The 27,646-nt window shown below is 59.7% G+C and overlaps 1 protein-coding gene across 2 annotated transcripts in view; it reads left to right on the top strand.

The window, feature by feature from the left end:
• Nucleotides 1-26,939, top strand: part of RUNX3 (RUNX family transcription factor 3) — a 54,736-nt gene extending 27,797 nt beyond the window's left edge. Inside the window, exons 2-6 of one of the 2 annotated variants that reach the window (XM_040979584.1) lie at nucleotides 3,181-3,452; nucleotides 5,264-5,420; nucleotides 13,326-13,430; nucleotides 21,825-21,983; nucleotides 24,664-26,939. In XM_040979584.1, coding sequence (XP_040835518.1) covers nucleotides 3,181-3,452; nucleotides 5,264-5,420; nucleotides 13,326-13,430; nucleotides 21,825-21,983; nucleotides 24,664-25,208 — 1,238 coding nt within the window. In that variant the 3' untranslated portion in view covers nucleotides 25,209-26,939. Of the gene's footprint in view, nucleotides 1-3,018; nucleotides 3,453-5,263; nucleotides 5,421-13,325; nucleotides 13,431-21,824; nucleotides 21,984-24,663 lie in introns of those variants that run through there. The other variant, XM_040979585.1, reaches the window with a different exon arrangement.
• Nucleotides 26,940-27,646: the final 707 nt, after the last annotated feature.

Raw genomic sequence — 27,646 nt, 5'->3', positions numbered from 1 at the left:
CTGCAGTTCCGCATGCTTCTACAGCCCGCGGGCCTCTTAGGGGCCAGAGATGCGGGGTTCCTGCCTAGCCTCAGGTACTGGCTACTCCTTGGGAGTGGGACTTGCCCTTGAAAGTAAAATACCGTCCACAAGAAGGCATTTGGAGTAGGCTCTGGATGAGCACTACAGGCGGATTCCACCCTTCGCCTGGGGGCGAAATAAATGGCTTAGAGTCCTACGTTGGGTTCCAATTTACCCAGCTCGGGGCCAAGGCATTGGAGAAGGGGCGGGGGAAGGGGACTGACCTTCCGGCGAGGACAGCCTGGGGAGCGCGGAGCTGGCGGCACTGGGGAGAAATGGCACTGTCTGTGCCTGGGTCCGGTGGAAGAGGAAGAGAAGGCCACTGCCCACACGAGATGGAAAGAGGGCGCGCCGGGTTGTCGGTCCGGGCTGGGGAGGGAGAAGGTTAGCGGCAGATAAGTAAGGTGAATAGAAATCGGGGAGACCCGGGGCTGCTTTTCTGCGGCGTCCCCAGCCACCACGGTGATCAGGGAAGGGCCGCAGCTCCCGCGAAGACAAAGTAGCGACGCCAGGGCGCAGGGCCGCTGGAAACGAAGTCGCACAGCGCCCGTCCTTCGGAGGCTGGGTCTTGGCGCTGAAGCCGGGTCATCGGTTTGTTCAAGACGTGGGCGCCCAGATGGCGAGGAAGTGGATGGGCAGTCTGTCCAGAAAGGGCGGCCCGGAGGAGGCTGCCCGCCGCGCCTGGGCACGTGGGCCACAGCTGGCTCACATCTGTGCGCACGCAGGGCCTCGGCTGGCCACTGCTGGCCGGGGCAGGGCGCAGGCGCCAACTAGCGGTGGCTCCCGCGACTGCCGCTGCCCCGGAGGCCCCAGAGGCCTTGGGCTGGGGACCCATTCGCCAGCCACCCGCGTCTCCGGCTTCCGGCACCCTAAGGCAGCGAGCGCCCTCCGGAGGGTCGGGGCCTCGCCAGGTTCCCCGGCGGGTCCCCGGCTCTCAGGAAATCCGCTTGTTACCCAGTCCTGAGGTAGTAATCAGGCGGAGGAAGAAGTGAAGGGCACGGCTGCAAACTGAAACCGCTCGAGGAATCGAATTTACAAACCCCAGAAGCCGCGAGCCGCGGCCCTAGAGCCGCCGGAGGGCAGCACGGGTCGCCCGCCCGGGCCCAGCGCCATACCTGGCCTCCAGGGTGGAGTGGACTCTCCCCTGGGAAGCTTCCGGAGGTCCGCCAGCCAAGGGCCGCATCCCTCACTTTCCTCGGGTTGTGCAGCTCCTGCAGCCGGCGCTTCCGAGGGCGCAGGGGTCCTGGCCCCCCGAGGCTGACAGCTTCTAGCTGCAGGCTCTCAAAGCTGGTTCAGGCACGTTCCCTCGCGGTCCCTGATTTCCTGGTGGGCGAGAGGCTGGTATGGGGCCCACACAGGAACGCATTCTCCAGGGCGTTCGGGTTGGACCGGAGTTCCGTCCCCTGGACCACACGCAGGACTCAATTTCGTTTGGCGACAACGAAATGTCGTGTGCTTGTCGCGGATCAGGTCCTGGGTGGGATCTTGCAGCCTCCTTGAGCCCTACAGCTGTTCTCTTCCAGAGGCTTGGAATTCGTTGCTTTGCACGAGCCCAACTCCAGAGGCAACGAAAGTCCAATGCCCTCTCCAAAGGGGCCTGGAGACTCGCTTGGCGCCAGTGCCCTAGGGTCCCGAGAGTACGTCTGAGGGGATACTGCCAGCAAATAAGGGTTTGGTCTTCCCTGTCCCCTGCTCCCTGCAGCGGCCCGTCCCTTAGGCAGGGGAGAAAGTAGGAGAGACGGGGCGTGTCTGCGGGGAAGCAGGGGAGTGGGATCAGGGACCCAGGACCGAGAAACAGGGCGGTCCATGGTCCTGCGATGCTCCGGAGCGCACGGTCCAAGGCTTGGATCCGCTGGGGCCACTCTCCAGGCCCACGCGGGGAGCACATTGATCTTCCACAGAGACTGGGGCCGACGTCCTGGCGGCCACTCCTCGCCGTTTCTCCCCGGCCATGGACGTGCATCCAATTCCAAGATGCAGGACAAGGGTTCAGCGTGGAGGGGACAGCAGGCCCCGTGTGGTTTTCACAGCGTCATAGGTCGCTGCAACGAAGCACTGGGCCCCAAAGGCCTGCACCTTGTGACATTTGTTTTGAGGAAAGAGCGGAGAGGGTCGGGGTTGTGAGCCCTTGGGGGACCCCCTTGCCTGTCCCTAGCCTGGCATAGGGACCCCGAGGCCGACACCAAGGCTGTACCAAATGGGGAGCCTGTAGAGGCCACCAGACGGCAGTGGGCTCCCCAGTGCGATGCAGGCTCTTGGCGCAAAGCAAGTTGCGGGACCAAAGCGCGCGGGCACAGTTTCCTTGGGGAGGTTCCTCGCGCCCCTTGGCAGGTCTGGGCACTCCGCATGCCCAGGGCGGGATCCTGGCCTCCTGGGGAAGGAGCGATGGAGCTCAGAGAGCAGGAGAGAACGGGGGCTACGGTCCCGCGACCCTGGAGGGGGGCTGCCCAGAAGCTCCCAACGACTTGACAGATTCGGTGCCCGGCTCTTTCGAACTCCCGGGGCCCCGGGGCTGCCACGCCCACGGCTGCCTCTCGGGGCCCCGGCTACCTCGGCAGGGCGGGGCGTGCGTCGCTCCCCGCGGGGCGGCCCTGGCGGGGCCCGGCCTCCCCCCACGAGGGGCCGGCGAGGCGGAGTTCCGATTGGCTGCGCGGCGCGTCGCTCGGGCCGGCCCCGCCCCGCGGGCCCCCGGCTACTAACCCCGCGCCGGGGACCGTGGCGCCGCCACTTGATTCTCTAGGATTTTCGCTCCGGGGCTGTGGCGGCCGCCGAGTGGTGGGGCGGGCGGCGGCGGAACAGCCCGCACGGGCCCCGCTGCGGCGCACGCAGCCGGGACCGCCAAGAGGAGCGGCCCGCGCGCCCGGGGATGCGGTCCTAGTGGGCGCACCGCGCGCGGCCGTCGGGGCAACGAGGCCTCGCGGCGGCCGGGCCCCGGAGGCGACGGGGCAGCCCCGGGCGCCGCCCCCTGCGCCCTGAGGCCCGGGACGCGCCGCCGCTTCTGCTTTCCCGCTTCTCGCGGCAGCGGTGGCTGAGGAGACGCCCGCGCCGGCCACCCCGGGGCAGCCGCCGCAGCCGCCGCCCCGCGCGCCCTGACGGCCGCTGTTATGCGTATTCCCGTAGACCCGAGCACCAGCCGCCGCTTCACACCTCCCTCCACGGCCTTCCCCTGCGGCGGCGGCGGCGGCGGCGGCAAGATGGGCGAGAACAGCGGCGCCCTGGGCGCACAAGCGACCGTGGGGCCCGGAGGGCGCACCCGGCCGGAGGTGCGCTCGATGGTGGACGTGCTGGCAGACCACGCGGGCGAACTCGTGCGCACCGACAGCCCCAACTTCCTCTGCTCCGTGCTCCCCTCTCATTGGCGCTGCAACAAGACGCTGCCCGTCGCCTTCAAGGTGAGTGCGGCCCGGAACGGAGGTCACGGCCGCGGGGCTCCGACCGGCTAAGCGGGCGAGGGTGGGGGACCGCGGCTGTGAGGAGCGGGAAAGGAAAGCGCTGGAGAATCCGCTACGCCGGTGCCTACGCGGGCATCGCGCGCCCAGCCCGGGGACCTCGGCATCGTTGCCGGGACGCGCCCCAGCAGCGCGAGGTTCAGGGCTTGTGCCCCCTCTGCCTGGGCTCCGTAGAGACGTTGGTGCAGAAACGCTCTGGTTGGGATCCCGGGGACACGATCCCCAGTGGCTACTGGGCAGAGAGGCTCCCCGGGACCAGGGGGAGGACCTCCAAGGTGGGGAGCTGGGAGGGAGGCGGGCGGGCCTAGCCTTGCCTCCTGTGCCTGTTCAGAAGCACTTCCTGCTCACGACAGCTTTTCTGGGCTTCCGAAATTTTACCCTGGGCGACCCTAAGCCACGCTCCGTGCCCGCCCCCACCTCCTGCGCGCGCCTTTGCCGCCAGTGTGTCCTCCGCCCGGGTGTCCTCCGCCCCGCGCGGCGCCCCGGCGGCCCCCCAGGCTCGGAGGATCCTTTAGCCGATGCCGGAGAGTAGGCGACTGTTTCATTTTCATTTGTTTAAGGGGGCAGCGAGATGAAACGAAAAACGCCTTGGTTTTCCCCTAAACCTCTCACAGCTGCCGTGAGAAAAGGCAGAGCAGGAAGGGCCGGGGCCGCGGCTGCGTGGGGGCTGGGGGACCCGGGGGTGTCGAGGTGGCTGGAAAGCGCTGCGACCCCGCAGCTGAGGCCGTCCTCGCGCCCATTAAGACGGCTCCAAATTGGAAGAAAGGATATGTGAGTGGCTTTTTGAGGTCTCCCGGGCGACATCTTAAAATACCAGTGGGGAAACTCTCCCGCGGAGGAGGGGGAGGCCCGGGCGACTTTCATCGTCAGATCGGAGGCTTGACTGTCACTTGGAGCTTAAAAGGAATCTTTGAAATTAAAAGAAGACAGGATGTTGACAGGAAATCTGGCCTTTTTAATCAGACCCCAAACATGTCTCCTTGAAATCTCTACCATCTGGATCCCGGGTCCCTGCGCACGCGGCCAGCACGCTCAAGTGGCTGCGACTCTGATCCCTTTTCAGGAGGCATCTGGGCTGGGGGAAACGGTGTGGAGAGGGATTTCCCTGCCCCTACCCTGCAATTCCCAGCAGGTGCATCTTTCTCTTATCAAAAGCTCCCTCCCCCCGCCGTCTCCCCACCCCGCAACACGCACTTTAAAGGGAGTTTCTGGGAGGACCACCCTCTCAAAACACTAGTTTATTTAGCATTTTGCATTTTTCCCCCTGCCTAACAAATTCAGGCCCTGTAGAGCCCGATGGCTGGGGCCTGGGCCACATTTGGGGACCACATTGCAGCCCTTGCGTGAAGTGAATGCGGGGAGCCATCCTGTTATGATTCTTGTTGATATTCTTTTGACTTGGTGACCTGGTTGCTAGGCGCATGTTGATTCCTCTTTTGCTGGAGCAGACGGCAAGAGGAACTGCCTCTCACACCATGACGGACGGAGCTGACTCGCGGCTCTCTCGTCCAGCTGTCAGCAGAAAGCAGGATTTCTTGGGACCCGGGTTGACCAGTGGAGCCAGGAACTTGGGATGCCCAGCTGTGCTTCTGGCTGCTTTCTGTTTTCTTTGGGGGCAAAGGCATTGCTCTCCCTTCCCCAGCGCTCCTTGGAAGAATCCGCAGTGCAGTGCCATGAACCCGCCCAGCCCCTCCTCCCCCTTCGCCTGCCCTCTCCTGCCTTGCTCAGTGGCTTCCCTATCCCCTTGTCCTCAGGTGGTGGCGCTGGGGGATGTGCCCGATGGAACCGTGGTAACTGTGATGGCCGGCAATGATGAGAACTATTCGGCTGAGCTGCGCAACGCCTCAGCGGTCATGAAGAACCAGGTGGCCAGGTTCAATGATCTGCGCTTCGTGGGCCGCAGCGGACGAGGTGAGGATTCGTGCTGTCTGGTAGTGGCCATGGCAAAGGTTAGGGGAAGAAGGCTGAGAGGGATAGAGCCCCCCACCCCTGCCATGCACCCATCTGTCCTCCCCGGAAGCTCCAGAAGCAGGTCTGCAGGCCCAGCTGGGTCCACAATGGCCTTGATCATGCCTGAGGGGGCTCCAGACCTCTTTGAGGATGTTTTTTGTCTCCAGCTAGAAAAGACACTGTTATTTGCCAATTTCTGGCATTTACTAACTCCTGCAGCCTTCCACACCGTCCCCTTGCAACCCGCAACTCATGAGGCCCCCCAGTCTTGAATGTTGCTATGTGATGATGGCTTAGCAAGCCCAGAAAGGTAAGGGGCTTGGAGGACCAGTAAGTGCTTGGCCAGGGAAACGCATAGCTGCTTTTCCATCACAGCACGGGCTCTGCACTCTTCCCAGGCCACCTCTCCCGAGCTGTGCCCTCCCGGACACACAGTTATCCCAGCCCCTAGTAAAGCCACAAGGAGCCCCGTAGGATACCGAGCGTTAGGAAATGCGGTCTGCGAGCTGCCTACTCCGGCTCACTTTGGTTGGCAGGCTGGCAGGAGCCACCGTGGCTGTTGCCATCAGGACCTGCTTAGTGAGAGGCTGCTGAGAGCGGAGACCATCACTTAGCTCCTGGGGAAAGAAGTCGCAGAGCCCCTGCCCTCGCTGCGGGCGTGGTAGAGCCACAAGGGTCCCCTGCCGTGGTGAGGCTAAAGCCGGTCATCATCCTGCCCTAGGCAGGCAACCCTCCAGCACGGTTAGGATTTCAAGTGCACCATTCCCCGGGCTCCTGGGCTCCTGGGCTCAGTGTCCCGGGCAGAGGAGGCTGAAGCAGAATTACACTTTTCATCACCAATAAGCGAGACCTGCTCTGGGCTTTGGCTTCCCCCAGTCTCCAGCCCTGCACTGAAGCGGGCATCTGGGCACCATTTCTATTTTTCAGCCACTCGATGTATACGTCCAAATGTCAGACATATTTTGACTTTTCAGCATTAATTAAAACCAGGGCATTATTTGCATGTAATAACTGTTTACTTGTTACTTTTTATGAAACTGAAATAGTTTACATTCTTTCAAACATTTCCTGTTCCTCTTGGCTCCCTTCCCCACGCACAGATTTCTTTCAAACGTTGCCCTTAACTGGTTGCAGGTTGATGGATGGAAAATGTTTGCTTTTATGAATTAAGCTTTCATTGCTGCTCCTAATTAGTCTCCAAGCCCCTTTTGTCATCCCCAATCTCTCAAACCCTTTGCAACTTAATCCGAGCCCCAGCCCTCGGGTGTCGGTGTGGCTGCGGGTTGGTGGCGATGGGCGGTGAGCGGGAGGCGGCAGGCAGGCAGGCAGGCAGGGCTGATCCAGGTGAATGTGTGTTGCCCTGGAAATGCAGACTGGCTGCCGCCCCCTGGCGAGCCCGTCCCAAGAGCACAGCGGGGCATCAGGGACGGGGTGTTCCTTCTCGATGCCCCCTCCTACCTTGGAAGGTGGGATGTGGACGGGGAGTCTGGTTTTGCTGAGAGCTGGTCTGGCCAGTCAGTGAAAATGATCTCTTTGTGGCCTGAGCCCATGGGGCCGAGGGAGGGGAAGTCCAAAGCCGTGTTGGACAGCACCAACTTGGCAGGCAAAGCCAAGGCTGGAGACTTGTATGCTGAGCTTACACGCCGTCCTCATGTCCACTCCCTTCCCAGTCTCGGGTCCTGGCAGGGGGCAGGGCTGGTGGACCAGGCTGCCAGGCTTCGGGATTGAGGGACTTCAGGGCAGTGAATGTCTGGGCTCTGGACCTGGCCCACTAGGGTTTCACTGTCACCAACCTGGCTAGTGACAGGCAAGGTGCCTTTGGACAAATGGTTTCATCTCTCCTTATGCGTTTCCTCCTCCAAGAAGGGGATCAGGGCAGGGCCTGTTCCGGAAGGATTCCTCAGTGGGCATACAACGAGAGATGGGTGCCTGTTAGATTGTGTCACTGCAGATGCTTGGGGCTGGGGGCGGGCTTTGAGGTCCCTTTGAGTGGTGACAGTCACTGATTCTGTGATTATGGTGCGGTTTGGGCGGGGGTGGGGGAAACCCAGAAGGTGTGAACTGTGGAGTGGGAGAGGTGGAGGCGGCTGGCAGGGAGGAGGGAGGGAGCAGGGTCCGAGATGTAGGGCTGAGCCCGTCCTGCCCTGCGGACCTGCCGCCTCAGAGAAATCTGATCCCATCAGGAGCTGGATGGGACGTGAGTCCCAAGCCCTTCCTGGCTCTCTGACAAGGCCAGGAATCAAATAGAAACTTCTGCAAGTTCTTTGATTTTTTTTAGTTTCTCGATTGAATCTGAATTCCAGGAAGATAGCCTCCCATGAAATACACACCATAAATTTTTAAGAAAGAGATTTATTTAATTATTAGAAAGGGAGAAGTAGAGAGATAAGAGTCTTCCACCACTGGTTCACTACCCACATGGCCACAATGATCAGGGCTGGTCTCAGCAAAAGCAAGGAGCTTCTTCTGGGTCTCTCATGTGGGTGGCAGGTGCCTGAGCAGTGCGGCCATTCTTTACCTCTTTCCCAGGCCATTACAGGGAGCTAGAGGGGAAGTGGAACATCCAAGACTCTTAACCAGTTGGCACACCCACATGGGAGGTGACTACACGTTGTTTTCATTGGGCTAAAAGTGTGAACCAAGAAAAAGGGTGGGGGGAGAGAGGAAAGCCATGTCACCTGACTGTGGGTTTCTGCAGTGATTACAGTATACTTTTTTTTTTTTTATTGGAAAGGCAGATATACAGAGAGGAAGATCTTCCGTCCTATGATTCACTCCCCAAGTGAGCGCAATGGCCGATGCTATGCTGATCTGAAGCCAGGAGACTCTTCCGGGTCTCCCACGCGGGTGCAGGGTCCCAAAGCTTTGGGCCATCCTCGACTGCTTTCCTGGGCCACAGGCAGGGAGCTGGAAGGGAAGAGGGGCTGCCGGGATAGAACCGGTGCCCATATGGGATCCCGAGCGTGCAAGGCGAGGACCTTAACCACTTGCGCCACCGCGCCGGGCCCCAGTATACTTTTTTAAAAAGATTTATTTTATTTTTATTTGAAAGACAGACTTACAGAGATAAAAAAAAAAAGATGCAGAGAGAGACAGAGAAAGATCTTTCATTCTTTGATTCACTCCACAAATGCCTGCAATAGTCAGAACTGAGCCAATCCAAAGCCAGGAGCCAGGAACTTCCTCCGGGTCTCCCATGTGGGTACAAGGACCTAAGAGCTTGGACCATCCTCCACTGCTTTCCCAGGCTAGTAGCAGGGAGCTGGATCAGAAATGGATCAGCCAGGACAAGAATCGACACCTGAATTGCTTCCCTGGGGGACACAGAGGGGGATGCTGGCGGCACAGGCAGATGCCTGGCTTACTATACCATGGCACTGGCCCCCAGTACATGTTTAGTAACCCCACCCTCTACCATGCATCCTACCATAAAATTCACAGGTTTTGTCACCCACCTCCTTATGCACCATTTCTGAATCTTGTAGCTTTGATGTAAGGGAGGAAGAGGAAGATGCTTTCTAAAATAGGGTCCTCTGCATATGCCGTTCTTTGAAGGGACCAAGACCTGTGTAAGAGCCCCCTCCACCCTCCCTGGCCAGGGTAGGTGGAATGCATGTCTGAGTGTGGCCTGGCCATCAGGGCCATGTTCTTGCAAGTTTTGAACTCTCAGGAAAGCCCTGAATGGCACCAAAAAGGAAAACCAGGGCTGTCCTCGCTCTTGTCCAGGTAGAGAGGAGTTGGAAAAAGACCCATCACCAAATGTTCCCTAAACCGAGTGAGGGGTGGGCATGGCTCAGAGCCCTCCCAGCCAAGAGGGAGTCCTCCATGGCCCACCTGCTCCCTACCAGATACCCCAAGCAGTGGAGCCACTATCCTGGATGAGGAGCACGGATGTGAGCCCCTGAAGTGTCAGTAACCGGTTAGAATGCCAAGGGTGCAGACAGACTTTGAGTGTGAGATGTGTGCAGTTTAGGGAGAAGGGAGGTGGCTACTGGATCCACGTGGTGAAACCTAGAGGATCCCAGAGATGGCGAGACAGCTGGCCCCTCAGCTACCCAGGCAGCTCCTGGTATGAATGTGGGTCGGGGGTGGAGGAGGGCTTGTCACGTAGGATCCCAGGGCAGAGACCCAGGCTCCTGCCCCACTGAACCTGTTGGGTAGCCCAGGGCCCTGAGGCCCTTGGGAGCCTTAGAAGTATCAGGACATTCAGAGCCCCCAGGGGGCACCTACATCCCAGACTTGAAGCTCCATCATCCGCCGGCTTGGGGACTCCAGGCCAATTGCCAGTTTGCCCTGGTCCCTGGGGAGTTTTCCAGCTGGAGAAGAGGTTCTGAAGAGATGCCAGCAGGTGCAGGGAGTAGGAAGGGTAAGGAGTGGGTGGGCTGAGGGGGTTCGAGATGGAGGGTCCAACAGCATAAAATCAAAGGGCTTGTCCTGGGAACTGATGCTGTGAAAATATGGCCAGAAGGTGTCTTAAAGGGGCAACTGTGGCAAGTTGCTGCTTTGGTCCGTGTATTAATAGCGAGGGCTAGCGGCAGGCAGGTGATGAGTGATTATGGAGTGACAGTCAGAAAGGATGTGTCGAGCATCCGCAGTGACTGTAACGTGACAGGTGAGCGTCTGTGACGGCCACTGGCCGCAGGGTCATGGGTATGGCCAAGAACCCCGGTGGGCCTTGCTGCCACGTTCTTCCGTAAGACAGAGAGGTTAGCGACAACACCTGTGTTTTCCCTTGATGTCCAGATAAGGTGGTCAGGAACAAAGTGCATTTTTTAAAAAAGATTTTTAATTTTTATTGGAAAGTCAGATATACAGAGAGGAGAGACAGAGAGGAAGATCTTCCATCCATTGATTCACTCCCCAAGTGGCCACAATGGCCCGAGCTACACCAATCCAAAGCCAGGAACCTAGAGCCTCCTCCAGGTCTCCCATGTGGATACAGGGTCCCAAGGTTTTAGGCCGTCCTTTACTGCTTTCCCAGGCCACAAATAGGTTGCTGGATGGGAAGCGGGGCCATATGGGATCCTGGCGTGTGCAAGGCAAGAACTTTAGCAGCTAGGCTACTGCGTTGGGCCCAAGGAGGTGCATTTCAGTGGTCACCTTGCTGCATGGGGCAGGGGCCCCTGGTCCTGGGTGTCTGGAGTGCCTCTTGGGTTCTACCCTCATGAGTGCCCATCAGTGTGGTGCCTCATGGGATCCCTAAAGAAGGTCCTGGCTGGGGGAGGGGGAAGGGTCCCCCAGGGAAGTGACTCAGGAAGGGCTGGCAGGAGGAGCCCAGCCCACCTCCTGGTCCCCAGCAGTCTAGCTGTCTGCATTTCCTCTGTGCAGTGAGGGGCTGGGTCTTCCAGGGCAAGCAACTGCAGTGCCTCTCACACTCTACAGCCACACCCCAGCTTCTCCCCCACCCCCACATCCCCTAGCATCTTGGGAGCCCTGGGGGTCCTTTGGTGTTTTGGGGGGTCTCCGGCAACCTGGCTGCTTGAATTGTGTGTTGGATCTCCTGGTTCTGGGGGAGGAGTGTCCTCTTGACCCCTCGAGCAGGTGCGAAAAAAATCCCTTGAGCAGCGGTTGTTATCCCCTCTTCTTCTCCTACCTGCAAAATTGGGGTCCTGTGACCCGCTGCACGACCCTGCAGGGGACACTGGGTGCCTCAGTCCTCCCCAGGATTCTGCCCTGAAGGAGTCCTGGACCTGTGATTGGATGTAGGAGACACATGCAGGTGCATAGACGGGGCGGGGTGGAGGGGTTGTCCCATAAAGGCTTAGGACTGTAAAATAATAGTATGGGGAATTTTTTTTTTAAAGGTTTTTTTCTTTGTTTATTGAATGGCAGAATGACAGAGAGAAAGAGCGATATTCCATCTACTGGTTTACTCCCCAAATGGCTACAACGGCCAGGGTCGGGCCAGGCTGAAGCCAGGAGCCCAGAACTTCAGGCAGGTCTCCCATAAAGGTAGCAGGGGTCCAAGCGCTTGAGCCATCGCCTGCTTCCGCCCAAGGTTCATTAGCACGGGGCTAGATCAGAAGTGGAGCAGGCCGGACTCAAGCCTGCACCCACTAGATGCCATTATTGCAGCCCTGTACGCGGAGATTGTTATCAAGGCACTAGGCAAATTGGTTTTGCCAAATTTGCCAGATTATTTTTTTAAAAGATTTATTTATTTTTATTGGAAAGACAGATTTACAGAGGGAAGGAGAAACAGAAAGATTTTCTGTCCAGTGATTCACTTTCTAAGTGGCCACAATAGCCAGAGCTGAGCCCATCCAAAGCCAGAAGCCAAGAGCTTCTTCTGGATCTCCTGCATGGGTGCAGTCCCAAGGCTTTGGGTCGTCCTCTACTGCTTTCTCAGGCCACAAGCAAGGAGCTGGAAGGGAAATGGAGCAGCCGGGATTGGAACCGGCATCCATATGAGATTTTGGCTGTGCAAGGCTAGGACTGAGTGTACCGCACTGGGCCATAAACTCACCAGTTTTAGCCCCTCTGACAATGCGGTGAGAAGTAGAGGGTGCAGAGAACATTGTCAACTGCAAGGAGGCTTTGACCTTCGGCACACCTGTCAGCCCCAAGTCCATAGAGCAAGTCCGGATCGCCGGCTGGAGTTGAACCAAGGAACAGCCCGGGGTCATCAGGTGGCCTGTGTAGGCTGCTGGCCCGGGGAGGCTGACTCCTGCTACCTCCCTAGTGTCTCCAGGACAGTGGGCTGTAAAACGCATTCAGCCTCCACAGGAGCTGTGTTGGACTAGGACGGGTCACAGCCAGGAGAAAAGCTCCTGCAAGGGCTGGAAGGAAGACCAACAAGATAAGCGCATCTCAGAGATCTTGCACCTGATACGGGCGCTGGCGCTGCTCTGGCTCTGGGAGAGGAACGCCCGCAGATACGCAGACACGTCCTGAGTATCTGCGGTGACGTCATTGCTTGCTGCTTCTTGGAATCCTTGCTAAGGAGATAAGCAGAGATGCAAAGATTTTCATATACAGAAGGCCACTTTCATTTTATTTTAAAAGCAAATAAAAAATATATATATATATATAGTATTATTTCAAGTTACCCCCTTCCACCCCATCTCAGGAATTTTGAATGGAGACTTGGGAGCCAAATGTCTGTCTAAAAATAGAACAGGGCTCTGGAAATAGCAGTTGTGTCTGCAGATGAAATGTCTGCGGCTCCTGGATCAGGCCCTTTGCAAAGATCTACTGCCTGCACCAGGGGAAACGAGTGAGGGAAGGTGGCTACCTGCAGCACGCAGCCTCCAGGAGTGGCGGGGTCTCACAGCTGTTTGCGCACGGCATTGTGCACAGATGTGGGAAAACACTGCCGATGAGATTTTAAGCGGGAACAAAAGCAGGGTCCAAAAACTAGGTGTGTTAGCATCCTCCTGCTCAGGAAGAGTCCCCGGGCTCATACCCAAGGATCGGAGGAAGAAACACTCTAAGGAATGCCGGGTTTGGTCCCAGACTCTAGAACTCTGGGCATGGTGCTTCTCGTCCGTCTGCGTTTTCTGTGCTTGTAGAATGTTCTGCCAAGATCACACCTCGTTTTCAGAGAAAATAGCTCTTTAGGTACTCATGCTAGTTTCCTGTGCCCGTCTCACACGTGCCTCTGCATTGAAGGAATGGCACAGAGGGTGGCCAAGACACAGAGAGGAAAGAGTAAGTCCCTGGGCCAGAGCCTGGGGGACAGGGAAGAGTCCACAGAGTGAGGTGAGAAGTAGAGGGTGTAGAACCTCCCCCCCCCCCGCCCACTTCTCCCCCAGAGCCTCTTCTGTCCAGACAGGTTCAAAGGACAGAGAGCTTCTTGGGAGTTAGCGGCTTCCAGCTGGGGTCCGGGGGTGCCAACCTCCCACCTCTCTCCCTTGCTTCTCACAGGAAAGAGTTTCACGCTAACCATCACTGTATTCACCAACCCCACCCAAGTGGCCACCTACCACAGAGCCATCAAGGTCACCGTGGATGGACCCCGGGAGCCAAGACGTAAGTGAGCCCCAGGCCGGGGCGTGAAGGGAATTGCAACCCCAGGCTGTAGGGGCCTAGACCCAAGATTTAGGGCTGAGAACCAAAGGCAAGAGCAACGTGGTGGTGAGATCACTTCCGCCATGGAACAACCACTCACGGGGTTGAGCAGTGAAGGTGTCAAGAAAAGGAAAAGGTGGGGCCAGCTTCCGGAAAGGGGGGTGTTTGTGGTGCATGTGGGGGTGGTGGGGATGAAGATGAGGCCTCCACAGTTTTCTCCACCTGTGGCTGGGAGATGCATGGGAGCCTGCCCCTGCAGTGGTGCTGCCCACCAGGGAGGTTGGGGGATGCACTGGTGATCCCACACACACTGATTGAGCACCTACTGTGTGCAGAGAATGTGCTTCATTCCTGCTGCCCACTGCAGGGGAGGTTGGGAACATTTGGTCTGTGTTGGCCAAGGGAGTGAGTGAGTGAAGTGTGGTGTCTGTGGGCTGGGGGATGGCTGCTCCCTCAGCTGACCTGGGACCCCTGGCTGTGGTATGGGGAGCCGGGCTGGTCTGTTTGTGTAAACTATGACCCTTTGCAGGTTACCATCCTTTGCATGTGTTGTCTCCTGGGCTTTAGTATTTGGTATCTGTTATGGTGTTAGCAGAGCCGAAGGGTCACCTACAACCAGGGCTGCAGGGACCCAGGCTGAGACAGTTGGGTGCCTGGCCAGCACCCCAGCTGCATAGCTGCTGGGCTGGGTACTGCAGGTTGAGGTCTGCAGAGCCAGCCTCCCCTTCTGGCCAGGTGGGCCTGGTACAGAAAGATGAGCTCCTGGTGTCACCTTGGTGCCTGGCAAACTAGGGCAGGAATGTGGCTGTGCCAGGGATACCCAGGCCTGGCATTGCCCAGCTGTGCCCCCCTGGTATGTTAGGGTCACCCCATGTACCTTGCCAGAGGTGGGTGCTCCTCAGGCCTGTAGCAGCGACTCACAGTCAGGATCTGCTTCAGCCACGTACCTGCCCACTGCTTTCCATCAGAATGGACATGGGCAGGGCCGTGCCCTCAGCCTCGGGCTTTGCCACCTGCAGAGAATCCCATCTCCTCTCTGGTCTCAGTTTTATCATCTTAGGACTGGGTCAGTGGCCCCCTTTGGGTCCTTGTGACTCAAGGAGGATGACCGTGGCACAGAGAGCAGGTGGTGAGCTAGCTGGTCTTGGGCAGGTTGCCTCTGTGCCTTGTCTGGAACATGGGCACTACACTAGAGCTATGCCAAGGTGCCGTTGGGAGGAGAGAATGTCTTCATGTGCATAAAGTGCTCACATGGTGGCAGTGCTTGCTGGTGTATTTGCTGAATGACCTTGGCTGTGACACTGACCTCTCTGGGCCTCGACCCCTTCCTTCATGAAGTGCAGAGATGCTGCCCACCAGCAGGCCTGGCAAACAGTGGTGATATATGGTCACAAGTGGCAGGAGTAGATGGAGGGTTCCTGGGAGCCCATGGGGTTCTCAGCATGGGGCCCCTGCCCCCTGCGCTCCTGTGGGCACCCTTAGGTAGCAGCGAATGGGGCCGTGGTTGGGCGCTGCGGGACGTGGTGTGGAGGAGCCACTCTGCAAAGAAAGGAGAACTTGCTGTTAGAGGCACTAGTGCCAGGGGTCCTGGGGCTGCATGAGAGGTTCCCAAGGGGCCAGCAACACCTGTCCAGAGCTGCCTGCCCTCCCCTCTCCTCCACTGAAGCCCCTGGACAAGTGTGAGACTCGACCCTACCCCAGGGAGCCCCTAGCTGGACCTGCTGCCTGCTCCTCTCCCTGGTGAATCCTAGGCCCCAAACAGCCCCCAGAAAGCCATGTAGCAGCAGGAAGGGAGAAAGGTCGGACTGAGAGGCAGGAAGCCAGCTTGCTGTGTGACTCAAGGCAAATGGCGTCCCTTTCTGGGCCATGGCAGATTGGTAGTATTGCAGTGACTTGCACAGAGAAAATCTTAGAACTGAAGGGGGAGGTATTCTTGCGCTCTCTGGCACCACAATCCCAAGTTACAATTCAGCACCTTGGCTCCAGCCTGCACCTGGCCTCTAGCCTCTCCCTTCCTGGCCGTGGGTGGGAGGTGGGAGGCCAGCTCCCAGTTGCAGCTCCTTGAGCAGCTCTGGAATACAGTGTGCAAAGTCTCTGGGAACTGATCCTCCACAACCAGGAGGCCAAGCCATGGCGGGGGCTTCTGTGCAGCTCAGGGCCCTTATTGCCTCAGCGTGCCTGTCTGTAAAGTGGACCTCGGGCTGTGGCTGTGAGGGTTCCATGCAATGCTTGCTGCCTGGTCACAGGAAGTGCCTGGCAGCCCAGGGAGTGTCTCTGCCTGCTGCACTCCAGGATCTCCTCTTGGGGCTTGCTTCTTCTGAGGCTGCTGCAGAGCAGGCCCGGTGGCTGGTCCTGGAGCCAAGGCAAGGGCCCCAGAGATCCCTGAGGCCCAGCAGTGGGTTTTGTGGCTGCGCTCTTCTCCTCTGGTGCCCTGTGGAGCGTGCCCGACCTGCAGCCAGGTGGCCAGCTAGGGCAGAGGCAGACTTGGTGGCTTCCTGCCTGTGTGGCCTTGGTTTCTGAGGTTTGCAGTGCTGGTGTCCCTCGGAGGTGCTGGGGGCTGGGGACGAAGCTGGTCGTTGAGCCCGGTCCAGGATCCGGAGGAGCTGTGCAGCATCTAGTGAGGACCAAGGCTGGACAGGGCTAGTTCCACTCTTCAGGACCCAGCAGGTGCTGGTTCTGGTACTACCTGAAGCACAGAGCCTGTTTCTGGAATCTTCCTGATGGGCCCTTTCTTTCCCCAAAGTGCACAACGTGGGATGATTCCAGCAAATATTTTCCTGGGCACCAACACGGCATCAGGCAGTATTCCACATGTTGGCAATGGCAACGTGTACCCAAAAAGGGGGTTGCTGCCCTGTTAGGGCCCACACCCCAGAGCAGGGCAAAGTGGCAAAGAAGTGTTACTGTCACCTCTGCCCTCAAGGTCCCACCCACGTCCTCCATGCCCCTCACCCTTCGGCCTGCCGCTCTGACACCCTCCTCCCTGCCCGCACCACTGGCCTCCCTGGCCTTCTGACTGGTCAGACACGATCCTGCCTCCAGGCTTTTGTTTCTTCTGCTTTAGCGCTCTTCTGCCCTTAGAGGCCTGGCTCAGCCCTCCAACCCTGGAGACCTTTCAGTCCTCGCTGCTGCCACGCTATTTGAGCTTTGCCCATGCACTGCCCTCCCCAGCACACTGCCGCTGTGATCTCCCCGCCGCACCTGCCTGGGCTAGGATGCAGCAGCGTCATCTGCCTGCCCACTTCATTTATTGTTTGCCTCCCTGCCATGTATGCGCTGTGCGGGGTTCCTGCCTCTGCTTGGCTGGCCAGGCCCTGCTGTGGATCCCCGGGGTGCAGACCTGGGTGCTTAGTAGTAGGTGCTCAGCAAGGTTTGAACAGAGCTGGCTCATGGGAGCAGTGAGTAGGAAAACAGCTGGCAGGAAGGCTGGGGGTGCACAGAATGGGCACGGCACTGTGGGGGAAGGCCCACAAGTGGTGATGTTTCAGCAGACTAGGGCCTTGGTGCAGTAGGCAGTGAGAGCAACCCTGCGCCACCTCTGTGGCCACTCGGCTTCTTCCTGGGCCCCCACAGGAGGGAAGGGGTTAAGCTCAGACCTCCCGGGCTCCCTAATCAAGCCCAGGCTGCTGGAAGCCCCAGTCGCAGGCCTGGGAGGGAGCTGCCGCCTCCCTGGCCGCTGGCCCCCCGCCAGCTCCGGCCTTTCATCTGCTCACAGGGGGCCGATTCACGGTGGACCACCCCGGGCCAGCACCCGCTGCCATCCCTGCGGTTGGTGGGAGCCGGGTGTAAATCTCCTGACAGGCCGCAGAGCAGCCTGGCCCCGGCTGCGCACACAGTGGCAGCTGTGTCTGAGCCGCTGCGGCCGCTCCAGGCAGCCATGGAACAGCTTCAGATGGGCCCAGAGCTGAGCCAGCACGCCTCCTGCCTGGCTGCATCCCTGGAAGCCAAGCTTAGCCACCGAGCTCCAAGGAGTGTGTCCCTAACTGTGTGCCTGCACTTTGCTATCTGTAAAATGGGGAGGGGGTACAGCTTGTCAGAAGCGTGTGACCTTGAAGTTGACACACATGGCCCACCTGGCACAGGATCTGCCCCATCAAAGGGTCTTGTGTTGGGCAGCATGTGTTGGGCAGTACTGGTAGGCTCCTGGATCCCACAGAAGCTGCAGATACCTGGTAGCAGGTGGAGCCCTTGCTGGCTGTGTGGATGGGGTACCCCGGGACCCAGACTGGAAGCCATCCTTGTCCTCCTTGGCCAGCTCTGTGTGGCCCTGCCATGTGGTCCTCCTACTCATCCTGCCCCGGGCCCTGTGAATGCCGTGAGAAGGGCGTGTTTGCAGAGTCGGAAGAGGCAGAGTCAGAGCCGGCACTCAGAGCACATCCGGCAAGGCCACATCACAGAGGGGCAACCGAGGCCTAGTGGGATGGGCGACTTACCCAAGACCTTTAAATGGGCAAGAGCTGCCTGGCATGGGCTTGCGGCTCCTGGACCTCGGAGGGGCAAGGCAGGCTGGGGTCTGCTCCCCAAGAAGTGACTGAGGTTGAGGGAGCCCTCCGGGGGCCCAGGCCTGGCTACTGGAGGCAAACAGGTAGCCCCAGCCAGACCCACCAACCTGGGCAGGATAGCAAGGGCTTCCCAGGCGTGGCCCAGCCCCACTCCCCTAATACCTTCCTCTTCACAGCTTGTGGTCTGTCCTCCGGCAGCCACGCCCTTGGGGTTAGGCCGCGTGAGGACCACTTTTCAAGAGGAGGAGGGCTGTGGCAACCTAGTAGAGCAGGACAGGGCAAGGCCCATGCCAGAGGCCTCCAGGACCTCCTCCTCTTCCTCAGCAGGCAGCCTGCACTGGGGGCCCTGACACCCCATTTGGAGCCCTTCATGGTCCAGTCCCAGGCTCTTCATCTGAAAGGTGGGCTCCATGGCAAGCAGGAAGTCAGGTGCTTTCCTCGTGACTTTGAACACATCCCTGACCCTCACGAAACTTGATTTTCTCACCTGCAAATTACAGAACACAGGAGACCTGCTCCCTGGGAAGGCTCTCAGGGCAGGCCAGGCACAGGCATGGGCAGCTCGGGCACCACATGGGACTCAGGCACTGTTCAGTGCTGCCCTATACCAATTCTGTTCCTGCCAGCCACGGCCCTGACTGCAGGACACTCATAGCCAAGTGGGTGGCGGACCAAGAACCCCCACAGGAAGACACAGGGAGAAGCAGCAGGAAGAGGTAGTGATGGGAGAGGCATGAACCTCCTTCCGTCCATTCTGGGGTCCCCCCATCTGATCAGCAGCCAGTCGTACTACCCAAGACCCCGCTGTTGGTGGGAGGAGCCTCGGTGAGAGAGCAGACTATGCTGGCTGGGAAACTGAGGCACAGAGCTGCAGGTGTCCAGGGGAGCCAAGGGTGGCACTGCATACTCCATCTCTCTGTGGGAAATGGCATGAAAGGGCCTTTTCTGAGGGCTGCTTTCTCTCCTCGGGCACAGGAACTTCCGTTCGGCTCCAGCCCCGTGGCTCGGAGACTCTCTGGCGCCTGGGCCACATGCCCTCTGCCCTGCACCCGTCTCCCCCTCCCTCCCCAGCTCCCATCCCAGGCAGGGCTCCCTGGTGCCCCTCCCTGGCGGGGGTGACTGCACAATGCCACAGCCACAGGGAAGCTGAGACCTGTCTCCTCCTCCAGGAAGTCTGTCCTCCTGAGGACAAAACAGCATGTAGTGTATGACCCAGTGCCAGAGTCCCTGGTCCATGGCCTGGGTGCTAGGCCAGCCCCTTAGCTGAGTGGTTCTCTCCTCCTCAACTGGATCCCAAACAGTAGGGAAGAGCACATCAGGCTGGGAGGGTCTGAGTGCGAACTCCATTCAGCCACCGGCCTATGGCAGGCCTGGCATCATCACTGGACTCCCACACCAAGGGGGCGCAGGAGGACACCAGGGACACAGCAATGGCTGGCCATGACAGCAGTGACCTACATGGGAGTCGCCTGGCCACAGGCCTTGTCAGGCTGGCGCCTCCATCTGGGAGGGCAGCATGAGGGGGACCCTGTAGTTCCGGGTGGGGACAGCGAATGTGACTGGAGCTTGGCCCCCGAGGCTACAGGCAGCCTGGTTGTGAACCCCGCCCTGCTTCCGCTGGGCCCTGGGAGGAACCATAAACACTCCGTGTACGCGCAGGGTTGACTCACAAACAGGGGGCCTTATTCACCAGTGCTGGTAAAAACCAGACCTGAGGTTTTGCACCTGCCTTCGTGTAACCCTGTTGAGGCATGCAGGCGACTAAGACACCCAGATCCTTCACATGCAGGCTGCTGTCGGGCCACTGTGGTCTCAGCGGCCATCCAACAAGCCTCCTGCCTGCTGAGCCCATGCTGAACTCACCTGACCCCAGCACATCCCCAGCCCCCTGCCTTGAGTGGGAAACTCTGGCCTAGCCCATTCCAGTCTTGCCACAGTCCCCACCCATCCCGTTCGCCCAGCCCTGTGGGCATCTAACAGCAGCCTCACCCACAGTTTCCCCTCTGTTGCCAGGCATCCTGGGAGGCAGCGGAAGTGGAACTTGGCCACGGCCTTGGTCCCACTGCCAGGTGTCTCATTAGATTTCTGGCTGGGCACTTCATTAGAGAATTAAATGGGGTCCCCTGGTTCCAGGGGGACTTGCCGAAGTCTCTGGGAACTCAGGAATGCCTGCTCCACTTCTGTGGGCTCTGGGATGGCCCTTTGAGCTCACGAGGGCTGTTGGGAGAGCTTGGGGGACCTGCAGGTGCCAGAGTCTATTGGTCATGACAGCCTTTTGCAGAGGCCTGCAGTTGTCCCCATCCCCTGCTGCTCGTGCTCTCCCTAGGAAATTGCCTGTTACTGACAGGACTTCTGTTTCTTCTCCCACCACTTCTCACTTCTTGTCTAGAAAATTCCATGGTCCACCAGACTCTCGCAGTTGGGCAAACCTGCTCTCACCTGTCCTTCTCAGCCCCTTCCTCACACCGCCCTATGGGGGTCCAGGAAGCCCCACTCCCTTCCTCACTGTGTGGCCCCAGACAAGTGAATGTCCAACCAGGCCACCCTGCCCGGCTCCCTCCTTTGGGGGCCGGAGGAAGTCAGATGGGCAGCTGATCTGCCCAGCTCAGAAGTGGCTCATGGCTGAGCCTGTCCTGGAAAAAATCCCAGAACGGGGTATTCCTGCCCATAAGGGATCAGGAGAGGAGATCTGCAGAGCAGTTGTCCATCTAAGCAAGCTGCTGCAGAGTGGGTGTCCCCTCCCTGGGGTGTGACAGGAGGACAGCCAATGTCCCCGCAGTGTCATCTCCATCACAGGCACTGAGCCCTGGCTGTACCAGAGAGGATTCCCCAGCTTTTAAGGGAACCTTGTCATTTCTCTGGAACCATTTGACAGATTAGAAAACTAAGGTTGAGGTCTAAGATGCGCTACAAAGACAGCAAGTTACAGAGTGACACGGCTGGACTGAGGGCATTCAAGACAGCCCTGTGGGGAATTTGCTCAGGATCTGCCACGCACACAAACAAATGATGGCAGCAAGGACTCCCGGGGAGGGGTCTGGGGCGTGGGGAGGGAGAGCCTTCTCAGTAGCATGTGCATTTTGGTGCGTGTTCATGTGCTGTGTGTGATGTAACAGTGAGTCACCGAGGAGTGTGTATGTGTGTGCACACGTGGCAGGAGAGGACCTTGCAAACTTGATGTCAGCCAAGCTGTGAACCCCTGGCCACAGGGAGCGGGGGCGTGGAGGTGAGGGCTATGGCCTGTGTGGGTCATGGCAGAGAGTCTGTGGCCAAGGGGCCTGCATTCTCTCCAGACGTGATGCCCCAAGCCTGTTCTGAGCAGGGCTGGCAGTGCAGTCCATCTAGATGTCCCAGGTTTCCGGCTTACCGCCCACCCCAACCCCTCCCACGATGACCTAGACCTCATGTCTAAGGCCCAAAGAGAAGCAGGGGTTCTGGAGCGGCCAGGATGAGGCTTGGGGCTGGAGCAGTCAGCCTCCTCTCCCGGGTCCCCACAGTCTTGCACATAGGGGTGGAGGGAATGTCTAGGAGGTGGAGGGTGTTGGCTCCCCTGGGAACATGTGTGAGCCATTAACTAGGCCTGGTGTGTCAATTTGCCTTTCTGCTAGAGGCTTCTATTTGGGACCCCAACTCCCAGCTGTGTAACCGTGGGATCCTGGCAGCCCTGGGGAGGCCCAGGTTGACCGGTCTCTGTCTTTTGAGAGCCCCAGAGAAGAGGTTAGTGGTAATATCAGGGTTCTCTCTGCAGCAGCTCCAGGTTAGACCTCAGGGAGAACTTCCTGGCAGCAAGGGCAGCCTCTTCTGGGTCTCCCAGCCTAGAGTCGCAGCAGCTGATGCTCCCTGTGTTCCGCAGGGCACCGGCAGAAGCTGGAGGACCAGACCAAGGCATTCTCCGACCGCTACGGGGACCTGGATCGGCTACGCATGCGGGTGACGCCAAGCACACCCAGTCCTCGAGGCTCCCTCAGCACCACGAGCCACTTCAGCAGCCAGGCCCAGACCCAGATCCAAGGTATGCAGAGGGCGCTGCACATGGTCCATCTGCCACCACTGGGAGCCTCCCACCCCCAGTCATCCACCACATGCCCCTTGCTCTCTGAACCAGCTGATACAGGAAATTGGGTTAACCCCTGGGGATCCCACTGTCTCATTCAAGGAAGTGACAGACTTGTCCCCGCCCTCCCAGCCAGCTTTAGTTTCCCCTTTCCTGGGGTTGGAATGGTGTTCAAGTGATAACCCAGCCCTTGGGCAGACCCAGCCAATCGTAGAGTGCTGCTCTAGTGCTTGCAAAGTCTCCCCAGAGCCAGACCACAGCCATGGATGGGTCTCAGAGGACATGTGATGCCTTGCAGGCACCCAGGAAGGAGCTGGACCCTGGTTCTCTCTGCCGTGTGCCAGGATCTCCAGGGCCTGGTCAAAGCCCCCATGGGGATGGGTACATGGAGGCCTATAAGGTCCCAGGCCAACCTTGGGTCCACCTACCCCCAGGAACATCCTGTACCTCTGAGGCCCCAGGGCAGCAAGGGCGTGGGAGCGGGGCTGCCAGCCTGGCCTCTCGCTCTGCTTCTAGCCCTATGCCAGGCTAAGCTGGGGGTGTGACCTGCTGATGGTGGGGCTTCTGTAGCCCCCTGGGCTCTCCCGTTTTGGACCGGTGCTCAGACCTGGGCAAAGGCCTGAGTCCAGCCTCCCTGAGCCCCCCAGATCAGTAAGTGTGACCCCCAGGGGTCAGACCCACTCCTGCCTCAGTCACCTATCGCAACCCCATCAAGGGCCATTCCCAAGCACTGCAAAATTGAGCCCAGCAAGGCCTGGCACCCAACCAAGGGAGCCCCACCCTCCTTCCACTGGGTATGAATGGTGGCTTCCTGCCCACCAGCTCCTGTGGATGGGAACCCACTTCTACACTTGCAGAGTGGGCAAGCGTGGCTTGGGGCTCAGTGACCATGGGATTCCAAGGCAGACCTGGCCACCTTCCACCCACCCCGCAGTGTGTGGCCCCAGCCAGTCCAGCAGCAGGTAGAGCTGCTGCCTCCGCCAAGGGGTGGGAAGGAGGGGGAGGGACAAGGCCTGCCTAGATAGGCAAAGGAGCCTGAGTCCCCCTCCTCCTGCTGCTGTTGCCTGAGACAGGTTTCCTAGCATCTCCCAGGTCTTTCTCCTCTCGGTGAGGCAGGAATATTGGGAACCCAGGACCACAGGAGGGGCAGGAGTTTTGCAGTAAGACTTCACAAGAAGTCCTGACTATGCTTCACAGTAGCTGTGAGATGCCTGGCACTCACTCTGCTTCTCTGAGCCTGCTGAATAGGCAGGAGGAGGGCCCTGCCATGGAGGGCGCTGGCAGGCCCCAGCTTGGGGAGCCACGCCTGCTGGCCCTGCTTTCCCTCGGATCTCCCCCCACCCCATGCCTGCTCCCCTCAGTGCCTGTTAATGGCTTTGACCTCCAGCCTTGGTCACTGACAAGCAGTGCTGAGGCCCCAGCCCCCCAACTGCAGCCACCCGCAACGGGGGGCGTCTTGCTGCTCAAAGGACTCATTCAGCCACTGTACAGCAGCCGGGGCGATTTGGAGAAGAAAATAAACATCACCTTCCCCTGTTGGGGATGGCTGCTGCACGTGGCCCGGCCAGCTTGGGTTTCCCAGGACTGCAGGGCCAGGAGTAAGGGGGCCTTAGGGAAGCTGCTGGGAGTCTGAGGTCAGGTACTTGCCCTTCCTCACCAGGACCAGAGCAGGAGGGGAAAGCAGCAGGTCCAGGCAGCCCAGCCTGGTGCCCTGCAGCCCCCATGTTGTCTGAGGGCCACACAGCAGGCTCAGGTCCGCCCTGTGCTCCTTGTTGGGGTGCCCCTTGAGAAGAGGGCAGCTGAAGCACGGGCAGCATCCTGCTCAGGGCAGAGTGCCCAGCCTCACTCCTGGGACGTACACATAGCATTCTCCCCAGGGACTCCTGCAAGGGTCCCCATGGCAGATAGGGCAGCCAGGAAACACGTCAAGGAGAGTGGTCCATGACCCTGGGAGGCCAGGCTCCCATCCACACCCTGAGTCCCCACTCAGAGCCAGGAGCGTGGCTTGGGCCTGACCCACACACGGGTCCAGAGCTGCTGGTGCCACGGGAGACCCACGTAGCTGCCCTGGGTGGCCACAACTCTCACCGTGGTCACAGCCTCCATGCTCCGACGTGACCAGCATTGCCCACCTCCTCTGGGATCCTCTCCTGGGCCTCATCATGGGAGGATGAGACAGAGGGGTTGGGGCCAGATAGACTTTACCTGGGGTCCCGTACTGGGGCTGACCCCTCTCTACTACTGAAATCCAGCTCCTGATGTGGGGGCAGGGAGGGGGCAAGGCAGGCTCTGCCTGGACCCTGTATCTCCCTGGGACTGGGTCAGCGCTTTATCTCCAGCTGCAGGCCCAGGACCCCTCTGTACCTGGACAGGAGAGTTTCGACCTGGGCGTGCACCTACTGTGGTACATGCAGCAGGCAGCCAAGGCCAGGGATAAGTTCCTGCCACCAGGAGCCACTGCTGCTCCCCCTGCCTCCCGTCTCCTGATCTGCAGAAGTGGTTGGTCACTGTGGTCTGCTGTTAACTGGGGCCGGGCCTTGATGGGGAGAGTCCACTGTCACACGGATGCTAGGGGGCGCCCCCAGACTCAGAGTTGGTCTCAAACTACACCTAACTGTCCTTCTTGCTGTCCTCCCAGGCACCTCGGAGCTGAGCCCCTTCTCTGACCCCCGCCAGTTTGACCGCCCCTTCCCAGCGCTGCAGACGCTCACGGAGAGCCGTTTCCCAGACCCCCGGATGCACTACCCGGGGGCTATGTCGGCCGCCTTCCCCTACAGCGCCACACCGTCGGGCACAAGCATCAGCAGCCTCAGCGTGGCAGGCATGCCGGCCACCAGTCGTTTCCACCACACCTACCTCCCGCCGCCCTACCCCGGCGCTCCGCAGAACCAGGCCGGGCCCTTCCAGGCCAACCCGTCCCCCTACCACCTGTACTATGGTGCCGCCTCATCAGGCTCCTATCAGTTCTCCATGGTGGCCGGCAGTGGGGGCGGCGACCGCTCCCCCACCCGCATGCTGGCCTCTTGCCCCAGCAGCGCCACGTCCGTGGCTGCCGGTAACCTCATGAACCCCAGCCTGGGCGGCCAAAGCGACGGCGTGGAAGCTGACGGCAGCCACAGCAACTCGCCTACGGCCCTGAGCACACCAGGCCGCATGGACGAGGCCGTGTGGCGGCCCTACTGACCACCACTGCCCAGATGGACTCCGGCAGCCTAGCCAAGGACGAGACGGACGCAACCGAGCAACAACCATGTCTGTACAGAGAGGGCTGATGGGGAGCTCCCGACGGACACCGTCCCCTGCGCACCCCACCCCTCCCCCCAGAGCCCCTGTCCAGGGCTGCCCAAGGTGAATGCCTCAGGGCCCTAGGATGATGCCCCCACCCTGCCGTGGCACTGACACATGTTGACAGCTGAAAAGTCTCTGCTCCTGGTCTGGATGGGGTGGGGGACCCAGGATGGGGGTAGCACAGGTGGGTGGGGACACAAGGGCATCCCGCTTTACCCCCAATCCTGCCTCCCCCCCCAAGTCCTCCCAGCTCCAAAGCCCCCTGCCTCAGCTTAGGTGAGCCTGTCAGAGATCCTTAAGCTGGCGGCTCCTGCAGACCTGGCCCCTCCATGCACTTTACCAGCCCAGGGACTCCCCCGTTGCTGGGGGCCCAGAGCACCCTCTGCCTGGATCGGCCTCCTGGGTTCAGTTCTGAGGAGGGGAGGACAATCTTCTTTCCAGGGCCCAGCCACACAGGACCAGTCCCTCCACGCCCACTCCCCAGCAGCAGTCCCGAACCAGAAACCAAGTTTTAAATGCATTTCAGGAAGTAAAGCTTCAGTCAAAACTCTTCAGACCCACCCTGGGGTACAGCTCTGTGGCCATGCCCCTGCCCCACTCTGCCCTGCCCATGGCTCAGAGAGCAGGAGACCCGGAGGACTGCCCCAGTGCCCATAGCAGCGCTGCTGTGACATGGGGTCGTCCTTCTGCCGGGTATGGCCGGGGTGTGAGCCATGGCAGGGATCAGAGGAACTGGCACAGGCTGTGTGGCTTCTCCCATCCAGGGCAATAGGACAAGGAAACAGACGGCCTGTGGCTTCTCATAGCCACGGTCCCCGTAGTCCTCTCCCCTGCAGAATATGCGTAAGTGGCCGTCGGTGCCATCCCCAGCACAACAGCCCCAAAGGCCAGACGCGCACCCTGGCCCGTCAGAAAGTCCCAATGATCCTGCCTGAGCTGCTCTTGCTGCAATTTCTCTTGTTCTGTCCCCCACCTGAGAAAAAGCAGTGTCCGTCTCCTGGCTGCTGTTGGGGAGGTCCTGGGCGTCCCCCCACACCCTGGCGGCCCCTCCCCCCTTCTCAGGAAACAGCAACCAGTCCACTGCCCTGGGCTCGTCCATTGCCTTTCTCTCTGGTTTGCAGCGTGGCCCAGGCCAGCGAGGGAGGGACCAGTGGGTCCCCCCATGCTCAGTACTTGGCAACCCCAATGACCTTCCGGAGGGCCAAACCCCCTGTCAGGGTGGGGCAAGGGGAGTCAGGGACAGAAAATAAAGCACCCCGACCCTCCTCCTCTGTCCCTACCCCGACAGAGGGGTGACTGCTGCACCCGATCTTTTGGGGCCCACCAAACCTGGGCCCTTCGCGCGCCGGGTCCTGATGGGCAACATGGCCCCCAGGTTGGATTCTGCAGGCACACGGAAATGGGAGAACACAAAAAGAGCGAGCATGTGACTCTGTGTCACTGTGAGTTGGCTGTTGGCGGGCCCAGGGCTCCTGTCCGCCACCCTCAGAAGCCCCACCCTGGCGCTGGCAGGGCGGGTGGAGGGCTGGAAACCGCTTTGCACTATCGTTCGCTTGGGATTTATTTTTAATGCACAAATTGCTTGTACAGTAAACTGTCTGTCTTCTGTACTATTTAACTCAACAATGGGAGTCCGGCTGATTTGTTCTCATAATACGATGCTGAGCTGTGCCCAGGGATCCCAGTGCCCGGCACCCAGGGTTGGGGGCAGGGGTGTACATGCTGCTTTGGGGACGCCTGGCACCTTAGCCTCCTTGCTTGCAGCCCCATTAGAAAAACCATCCCAGTCGCAGGCCAGCCAGGGAGGAATCTCCGTGGTGTGGCCCTGCAAACCCACCAGGGCACCCCTGCTTCCACAGGCCTTACAGAAGCAGGAGCTGCTAGGTGCCCATGGCAGCTTGTTGCCCAGTCCAGGGCAGAGGGAACATGCGCTGGGAGGTGCTTTATAGAGACTGGGACAACTCAGCAGTCGCCAGGCCTGCAGCCAGGTGACTGAGGTGCACAGGAGGCAGCAGCGGACTCTGTAGCTACCCGGAATTGCCTGAGGTTCCGCTGGGACCACAGCCCAGGCATGGGGACCACTGGAGTGGCTCCCCAAACTCACTCTTCCCACCAGCCAGGAGATCCTGCCCACTTCACGGTCTCTCTCCCGGCCCTGTGCCTACTGTCTAGAACTGGCAGTGAATGATGCCCACGAGGCAGCTTTCTTGCTGAACCAAGTCTATGCTTCAGGGGGCTCCCAGGCTTTGCCCTGACTGGGTGGGCTGAGCTGCCGAGACCCTAACACCTGGCTGGGGGCTCCCATAGTCCCTAGCTCAGTGGCTCCCTGCCCT

The sequence above is a fragment of the Ochotona curzoniae genome, unplaced genomic scaffold, assembly GCF_017591425.1.
Source record: "Ochotona curzoniae isolate NIBS_2020 unplaced genomic scaffold, NIBS_Ocur_1.0 contig_3255, whole genome shotgun sequence".
Lineage (NCBI taxonomy): Eukaryota > Metazoa > Chordata > Mammalia > Lagomorpha > Ochotonidae > Ochotona > Ochotona curzoniae.
Note: the sequence above shows the minus strand (reverse complement) of the source record. Positions and strands in the feature narration are given on the sequence as shown.